Raw genomic sequence first — 9717 nt, forward strand, 5'->3', positions numbered from 1 at the left:
AGACATTCTGGAGTAAAAAGTAAACTCTTCATGTATAAGTTAAGTACTCAGTTTTCATTTCCATCAAGAAAGAAGACTTCAATTTTCAATTTGATCTTATACTTCTGCATTTTCAGCTTCTGCCTTTTAAGTTAGGGTCACAGTAGATTTCATTCTTGTGGCTTTGAGATAAAAGTTAACAAATGATCAGTAAATTCCCAAGTTGTATTTTTGGTTACTTTTTTAAACTTTCTCCAACGAAGTACGTCACCATTGGGCTAACTGACTTCAGAAATCAGAGAAATCCATGGCAGGACATTAGACTCTAGGTGAGTAGGAAGTTTTTCCAAATTGGCCAAACATGGAGTCTATGAATTGAACTGAAGTATTTGCATAATAATTTGGCAAAAATAATTTCAATTTTGCACATTTTCTGAGTTCTTTTTCTACCAATAGTAAACTGTATTTCTCCACTTGGAACACCAAGAAGCAAGTTCTGCTTTATGTTAGAGTGTGTCACGTAGTGTCCAGCTTCAAGTTAGTTCCTTGGGAATCTTCAGACCCTGTGTGTTCTCAAGAGATGCTGATGAATCATCTGTGTAAATAATGCACAAGTCTCTTAAACACAAGAAGCAATTTGTGTAAAGATGCAGTAGAAAAATGAAATGTCATGTAAGGCAGATACCTTTTGAAGAAGTGATTTAAGTCTGTCTAGGAATTCTTTAGGTGGTGTTTTCTCGTAAGAATCACATGATGGACATATCTACAAATCAATAAAAGGTAAAATTCTTTAAATTCTTTTCCTCCTTATAAAATTTTTATTTTAAAATTTATTTCTCCTATTGAAGACATAAATCATGTTCACTGACAGACATTTGAAAAATATGTGAAATTGTTCTGAAAGGAGCAATAGGGAAAGTTATAGGTAAGCCCATCCTCAGAGATAGCTATGCAAGTTTTGATAACGTTTTTGTTTGTTCATTTGGGTATTTTTTTCACTTTGCATTTGTTACAAGGGTTAGTGCTATGCTTTAAAAAAAAAAAACAACAACAAAAAAACATGACAGGGCTAGAGAGATGGCTTAGCTGTTAAGTGCTTGCCTGTGAAGCCTACGGACCAGGGTTTGAGGCTCGATTCCCCAGGACCCACGTTAGCCAGATGCACAAGGGGGCACACGTGTCTGGAGTTTGTTAGCAGTGGCTGGAGGCCTTGGCATGCCCATTCTCTCTCTGTCTGCCTCTTTCTCTCTCTGTCACTCTCAAATAAATAAATAAAGATAAACAAAAAATTTTAAAAAATAACAAATCACAAACATGTCCTAGATTTTTAAATATACATTGGGTCAAGGTTGCTTTGTTTTCCAACATAGAATTCAATCCTCACTATTTGGGACATATAAGTTGTTTCTGACTTTTCACTTATAATACTACAATACTATAAAGAATATATATATATATATCATTGTTTTACTTGATATATTCCTAGAAGTGGAATAAGTAAATTAAAGGGAAAATATTTCAAGACTTTTGATGTACATTGTAAAAACATTTTATCTCTTTTCACTTAGGCTATTATTTTGTTTTTCAAGGTAGGGTCTCACTCTAGCTCTGGCTGACCTGGAATTCACTATGTCTCAGGGTGGCCTTGAACTCACAGTGATCCTCCTCCCTCTGCCTCCTGAGTGCTGTGCTGGGATTAAAGGCATACGCCACCATGCCCGGCCCATTCTTGAAATTATTAGATATTTATTGTTTAAAAGTTCTAATTAGAGAGGCTGGAAAGATGACCTAGTAGTTAAAGGAACTTGCTTGCAAAACCTGTAGACCCAGATTTGAGTCCCAAGTACCCACATAAAGCAAGATGCACAAAGTGGTATGTGCCTCTGGAATTCATTTGCAGTGGGCAGATGCCCTGATGTACCATTTAATCCCTCTCTCTTTCTCTCCTTTCAAATATGTACATAAAACTATTTTTTTAAAAAAATCTAATTGGAGAAGATAGAATTGTCTAATTCTAATTTCCATTTATTTAACTATTAGGGATATTGAACAAATTTCCATATTTGCATTGCCTCTCTCTCTGTCTCTCTCTCTCTCCTCTCTACTTTAGTTTGTGGCTTTCTTTATTCTTATTCCTATTGAGATACCAACCACAAGGCCATTGCTTGGTACTCCAAACCTTAGTGCCAGTTACATCCTACTATACCAGCTGATAGACAGCAGATATGTTCCAGATCTCATGCTGACACAGCTGTTGTGAAACATGTTGAAAGTCACTTGACTTCTTCAGTAGAACTCTTTCCTTGGCTTTAACATGAAGACTTAACTGGATACAGTTGAGTTCCATGCCATTACTTCTAAGTCTCTAACATTACAAAGCCATGCTCAACTTCGTTCCTTCCCTCCCTCGTTCCCTCTCTCCCTTCCTTCTTTCCTTCTTCCTTTCTTCTTTCCTTTATTTCTTGCTTTCCTTCCTCCCTCCTTCCCTCCCTCCCTTCCTTCTGATTTTATGATCCAAGGCCTTACTCTTGTAGTCTAGGCCAGCAATCCGCCTCAGCCTCCCATGTGATGGGATCACAGGTGTACACCACTGTGTCACACTGATCTTGTCTTTGTGAGGAAAGTCTTGGAGGGATGTGTTTACATGGCAACCTGCCCAAGCAATCAAAGGAAGTCATTATTTTGAAAATGTAATTAAGATTTCATGTGAGTCATATTTGCAATTTCTTGCAGAAGAGATAACTGGTAAGAAAAACAGATAAACTTATGTGACTTCCACTGGCTTGAATTAATGCTTAAATTACTCAAGTTCTTGAGTCTCAGCATTACACATTCATTGAGAAAAGAAAAGTTATATAAAAAAGACTCAGGGTCCCAAAGTAATAGGGACATTAAAATTCTCAGACACCTAAAGGGGCATATGTTTCCTTAAATTCAGGAATGACTCTGCTTTTGTCTGAAACAGTAATACTCTTTAAAAGAGAAAAGAACAGTTGGATATTATTCTGGTCTCTTTTAGGATATCGTTTTTCTTGTCATGAAACTAGGATTTATCTACCTTTAGCTCCTCTTAGTAAGAATATAAATATAAAGCTAAGGATGTATCTATGTAAGATATATATATATATATATATATATATATATATATATATATATATATACACACACACACATATATTGTAGTTTATATATGTAGAGAGAGAGAGAATGGAAAGTATCTGCTAGGTCATAGTTGGATTCCCTTCATCATCAGAAGTCCCTGAGAGCTTATTCTAGCTGAGAGGGGAAAATTATAACAAATTCTAGTTATGTTTTTAGGAACTATTAAGTCTGGGGACTTAAGAAAAGTGGCATCCACTTCTCAATATTTACCATGTATGATAAGGTATAATTGTTCAGGAAGGCACTGGAAGCTGTAGCTTCAAGCATGTGCATGTATGTGTGTCATAATGCATACTCAATTATAGTTAATGAACACAAATAAGATAGAAGAAAAATGACAATCTTACAATTTTGTGCTTTTGTCTTCTCCCTTCCTTTGAGGAAGGCAGCTTTCTCTTCAGCTGTTTAATTAATCCATTAATTATTGTATAATTGTGTCCTGTATTTGTTGATGTGAGATTGGCCTTCTGAAAACAGGAAAAAGCTGAATGCTCACAGTGTACCTGGAAGAGAGGTAATTAGCACATGTTACTTAGAAAGTTGGAAATGACCTTCCAGTCCTCAATTCCTCTTGTGGGTCCTGCCTCACATCCATTTCCATAGATGAGTTGTGTCTGGTCTTATCTCCACTAAGCCTTATAGGAGAGACAGAAGTGCTGCTTGTAAAGTCCATTTGCCTCAGGAAGAAGGGAGAGTTTCCTGCCACACAGCTCAGAGCCAGGGGAGCCTCAACTTTTTGCCTCCTTATTCTTCTTCCTAGCTCTATGCTGAGGGCCCTTTGAAGGGCTGGATGGTGGCCATGAACTTTGTGGAGTTTGGGTTGTGGGCTGTGTGGTGTCGGGGACTGACCCAGAGCGTCTACCATTAAGCAACCAAGCCAAGCTTTGAGTTGCATGAAGGAACATCATTTGGTTTAAAGGCATTAGCTAGGCTTTGGGTTCTCTGTGACTATAGCAGCCTTGGAAAAATTATCCAATAGTCTGGTTAAGAATCTGTGTCACTTATCTGCCATTTCTCTCTTTAGCACACATAGGAGTCTCCATCTGTGACATGTCTTAAGAGACATTGTATTAGTAACAAGGGCTCAGTATCTGCCTGTGGGGTTAGCTGGTACAGTAATAAGTTAAATCTCTTGTTTTGGGAAAGAAAGTGGGTGCTTATCCCCAGTGGCATTTTGTTACACATACCTATGCTGTGCCTACCTTCTGTGAAGTCTCAGCTAAGTAAGGTAGGACAAGAACAGAATGCAAGACTTGCCCAGTCATTAGGAGGGAGGATCTTTCCATAGAAGGTAAGTGCAACATCCCAGAGAATGGGTAAATAGGAAGGGGTTCAAAGCCTTGTCTCTTGTTCTGGGCACGTAACTACAAACCCATGAATAAGCCAGTCTTAGCAATTAGACTGAAAAGGAAGTGGAATGTATTGGAAGACTATGCCATGCAAATGTTTCACCCCAGCTCCAAAAAAGCAAAATTGATACTGACTTAAAATCATTTTAGTTCCAGTCTAAGAGTTTGTATCTGTGTTACTTTGATCCAAGTTACTCTTCTTTCAGGCAATGGGTGGATAAGATGCCACTCTCTTGTGAAGCTGGTATATTTTCACTCACAACCAGAGGTCTTCCTCCCTTGCACCCAGTCCATCAAGCACTGTCCTATGCAGACCAGTGCTCAGTATTTCCTGAATCCTGTCATGGATGATCAATGGAAAAGAGCAGCTTGCCTGCTTTACATTTTCCAATCTGAACATGGATAGATACACAGCACCCCCCCCCCCACCACACACACACACAGTGTTGCTTTGCATAGACGGCTGCAAGATGAACAGCTTCTTATCTGGTTACTTCCCTCCGGGCAGTTTTCCTGTCACCAGGGAAAGATGCTGGCCTTCCCATGTTTGCCAAAATGCTTATTTAATAGAACCTATTTATAAATCTTAATTATAGCACTTTTTCCTTGAAAACCACATGATCATGTTTATTGAAGTTTTTTTTTTTTTTTCTTTCTTTTCTCTTCTTTTTGACCACAACCGGCTTAACTTACTGGAAAAAATAATATTCATATTTAAAGAGGCAAATTTTCCAGCTGAAACTGAAAATGCTAACTCCTCCATCTGTGATGATCTGAGAAACCAGCATTTCTCACAGAGGCCCATTTTGCTGAGTTAACATTTTCATTTATATGTTGAGAGAAAATGTTACCAAAGATGTATAGGGGCCTAAGGAACCAACTCCCTGAACAATCTTACTAGGACGCCAGCACCAGTGATCAGAGCTATAACACTCAAGACCTCCTTTCTGAAGTCCCAGGGTTAGTAGAGGAAAGTGACATCTAGACACAGATGCCACCCAAACTGTGCCATCATCACTCCCACTCTTCCTGTAACACAAAAGTGCTTTGTTTTGCTCTGTCCTGCAAGCAGCAAGCTGTCCCCAGCAATACATGCTCCAGAACAAGGAACTCTGGATGGAATTTCAGATACACATCAAAGGCAATCTCAAAGTGGCAGAGAAGTGGTGGATCTACTTCTGTCAACTGCCTAAAGAGGTAGAGAGGGTTGTGGAGAGGGGACAAGATTCAGGTAGCCTTGGGGGCTCCACTGCTCAGGAGGCTACAGGACATGTCTGCTGGTACTTGCTAAGGCTGTCTGCTAGCAAGATCACAGCTGTGCCTCAGAGGCATCAAACCCTATGGGATCCTCTCATCCTTAAACACAGTAGGACATGAAGGATTTTCTAGTCAGATATGAATCTATAGATTAAGGAAGTCAAAATGAAGAGTTCAAACGCCACTCCTTTCATTAGCCAAAGAGTCAAGAACTGCTTTTCAGAAGAGGAACACATGACCTTTCAAGCCTGTTTTTAAACTGGTAGCATTTTACTTTTTGCAAAGAGGGTCATTGGAATTTATTATAGGATATCTCACTACCTGAGTTAGGTGACTGACCTATTCCCCACCACAAACTGGATTTATATCATGGTTTAACAGAATTATTGATAAATTAGGCCTAATATTTTTGTTGTCAGACCCTTCTGTACATTCTAGAACATTCAGTAGCACCCCTGGCCTCTAATCAGATGCCAGTATACTCTCATATCCATTTTCAACTATACCTACTCAAGATCTCCCCAGATAATGCTGTTTTCACTTTAGAACCTCTGGATATGTGATAGAATAGCAAGAAAAAGGAGACCAGAAAGATAGGAGAGAAAGCCAGGCATGGTGGTGCACGCCTTTAATCCCAGCACTTGGGAGGCAGAGGTAGGAGGATCGCCATGAGTTCGAGGCCACCCTGAGACTACAGTGTTAATTCCAGGTCAGCCTGGACCAGAGTGAGACCCTACCAAAAAAAAAAAAAAAAAAAAAAGATAGGAGAGAAACTTAGCTAATGCAGCCTTTACTGATTTCCTTTTTTTTCCTGAGATTCCCTGCCAACATAACTGGAGGATGATAGTTATACCTGTAATTACTGCATCATACACTGCACAGTCTACAAAGATGATCAGAAAGATACATCACCGAGGCAAAAACCCTCTTATGAAACAGATGAAAAGGATCTTTCAATAGAAGATGGATTACTAGGGAATGGGAGGGCACATACAGGGAGGGTAGAAGTTGGATGGACATGATCAAAGTACCCTGTGAGCATCTATGGAAATACAGGGAAGCCCATAAATTTTCACAATTCATATGTGTTAGCATAATAAGATAAAAATTAAAGTGACTACTGGAAAAAATAACTTTAAATCTCTTATTATCAAAGCATGTACAAGAAACCGATTGGATCAATGCAAGTTGAAAAATGAGGTATTATCATATTTCTTGTTTTATACATTGTAGACTGCAGCTAGGAACCTATGTGGGCCATTGGAATTCATTATAGGATATGAACCACAGTAAACAAGGTGGGTGAGATAGAAATGTATATTTTGATAAGCATATTAAGAAATACTCTCTTACTGAAAAATCCTTTTAATAAGTTGAATGTGCAGCTTTCATTTTAGATACCATTTATTAGAAAAATACCTAGTAAATATGAGAGTGGTTATGTTCAGAGTTAAAGAGTGAATTTTGGAGAAAAGCAATAGTGTGACTCATTCACTTTCTAAGCTTGTACACACTGTCATTTACAATAATTGTTTTCTTTGCAGAGTGTTATGAGTCTTCCCTTTGCAGTGCCCTAATTACTGGCAACACTTTCATAGCTTTCTTAATTTATTCAGTTAAAATCAGCAACAATGCACAAAGTTTCAGTTATACTATCAGAGCACCAAACCAGAAGACAGGGCTAAAGAAGTTACTTGGGAAAAGTTGAACAGATGCCACTCTTGAACTGTATGCCAGACCTCTTTTCCCAGGGACTTGGACATAAATGTACAAGGAATGGAATCAGTCCTTTTGAAAGACTTCATGGAAGGCAAAGACAAGAGGATTCACTGAGTCCAAGGTACATGCAAATTATGCTAAAGAGGGGCTTTGATTTCCATACTCCCATGCCTACATATTATCCTATCTAAGTCTTGCTTTTAAAAAAAATTGATATTAAAGGTCAAATACTGATTATTATAGTCTGTGTCTATATTTCTTAAATAAGATGACAAAGTAGATTTCAGAGCTTTCATAACTAATTGTTCAAGGTTCAGAAATTGATCATAATATAGATTTCTTTTCTAATTTGTTGTTCTATCTTCACACTTACTTGAGTATTCTTAGAGACTCTTGTAGATAAATATATATTTTATAAGAACTATAGTATCATTTGGTTTGTTGGAAAATCTATGAATATATGATCAAAAAGAAAATGAATATTTTACCAATTATTAAATCCTAAAGCATTGAAAATAAGCATGTTTCTAATGAACTATTCTAATGCCTTGATGGATTTAATCTCAGAAATAAAAGCAAAGCTTACCTTTACATCTTGTGGAGCTGGCAGTAGTTCAGGATCCTGGGTAAAAGAAAATTAGTTCCAAATAATTTTTGTAAGTCAAAAGTGTTAGTTTGTATTAGTTGAAAAATATTATTTGAACTTTGTTGTAAAAAGTATGACCTTACCAAGATATTCACATAGTTTTTCAATTGTTCCACATTGTCTATAAGGTGACTTATTCTAATCATGAGGCGATCTGACCCTGGGGTGCTTGATTTATGGGCCACTGTCCCCAGGAATATGACCATCAGACAGATAAGGGTTCTCTCCATGCTGCCAGGGTTGTGCCTCCAAGCCAGTTGAATAGGCCCTTGGTCTCGTTTTCACTTCAGCTTCACTGTGGCCAGGTTATCACAACAGCTACCTTTTTATTTATCCTTCAAGGAGAGGTAGAGCCCTCCCATTGCAGCCTGGAAATCTTTGTAGAGTGGATGAGTGTGAGTAACTCTTTTTTCTTTTCCACTGGCTAGGTGTACGTGTGTGTGTGGGGGCAGGGATAGATGGACTTCACAAAATGTGCCCCATCCACATGTTAGAAAGGAAAAAGAGAGAAATGGTGAATTCCAATTTTCAGTATGCACTCAGAAGTGTGTGTGGTAAATAGTAGGTACTATCACATTTCAAAGAAGCAAATAAAAATGCTTTGATACCCTTTCTCTGCATCCCTGGCATCTTACCTGGCTTCTGACAGTCATAAGGACACTTCCATAATGAATAAGTGGCAGCATGTACTTTATTGCAGGAATTTTTCTCATGGTAAGGACTATGCTCTTTGACTAAAGCCATCCAACATTCCATCATAAAGGTAGAAGATATGAAGTTTTAGGAAATTTTAAATAAAGAGGGTAGTTTCCTAACTAATAAGAATATTCTAGATGCTTATCAAGTTTCAGGAGTTATGGATAGATTCACTTCCAATTCTTCACCAAAGCAGCTTTCAGTAACATTAATGTTGATTGCTGACATTTTATTTAATAATCTGTCTTACAAATATCATGGATTATTTTAAGAAACTCTATAGAAAATATATCCCCCATCAAGATCTTACTCCCCTGGCATTACAATAAGCACACACAAATTCCATAATGTCTAGATTTTACATTTATTTAATGCATCTATTTAACAAATGAAAAATACCAGTACATGTTTCTGTATAAAAACATTTTCAAGTACCAAAATCATTATTCATTTTTCTCTAACAATGAGTAGTACAGATGATCTAGCTGTGTTATGGTGAAGAGAAGGCAGAAGTTGAAACGAGGCTTACATGAGACAGTGCAAGGAAAACCAACAGTGCACATGATGATTAAATCCGAGGGTCATGCTAGTTCTTTCTGTTGGCTAGTACACCCTTTGGGTCTGTGCAACACATTTTTAACTGTATTTGTGATGAAGGAGAGGTTTTAAGTCTGAGAGACTAGAAACAGTTTCAGCATCCTCTGTCTTCTGTGTCCTTTGTCCCTGTGGGTCTCCACCCATCTGAGGAAGTTCAATATAATAGTCCAGTGCCGAGGGCTCTAGAGCCACAGTTAGGTACATGCTACAAATAAGACTCCACCTATTATGCCATCTACTTCATCACATATGTATAGACACACTTTATTCTAGAAAGCTATGTAGACAATATGAATTGGAGTTTGGATCTTA

At 37.9% G+C, this 9717-nt stretch overlaps 1 protein-coding gene across 1 annotated transcript; it reads right to left on the reverse strand.

Moving 5' to 3' along the window:
* Positions 1–495: 495 nt before the first annotated feature.
* Positions 496–8348, reverse strand: Il21 (interleukin 21). The gene is given in 6 exon segments (XM_004667001.3): positions 496–543; positions 545–574; positions 665–742; positions 3489–3644; positions 8053–8088; positions 8196–8348. Coding segments are annotated over 6 exon segments (495 nt in total). The 5' UTR covers positions 8343–8348.
* Between the last annotated feature and the right edge of the window lie 1369 nt (positions 8349–9717).

The sequence above is a fragment of the Jaculus jaculus genome, chromosome 12 (assembly GCF_020740685.1).
Source record: "Jaculus jaculus isolate mJacJac1 chromosome 12, mJacJac1.mat.Y.cur, whole genome shotgun sequence".
NCBI lineage: Eukaryota > Metazoa > Chordata > Mammalia > Rodentia > Dipodidae > Jaculus > Jaculus jaculus.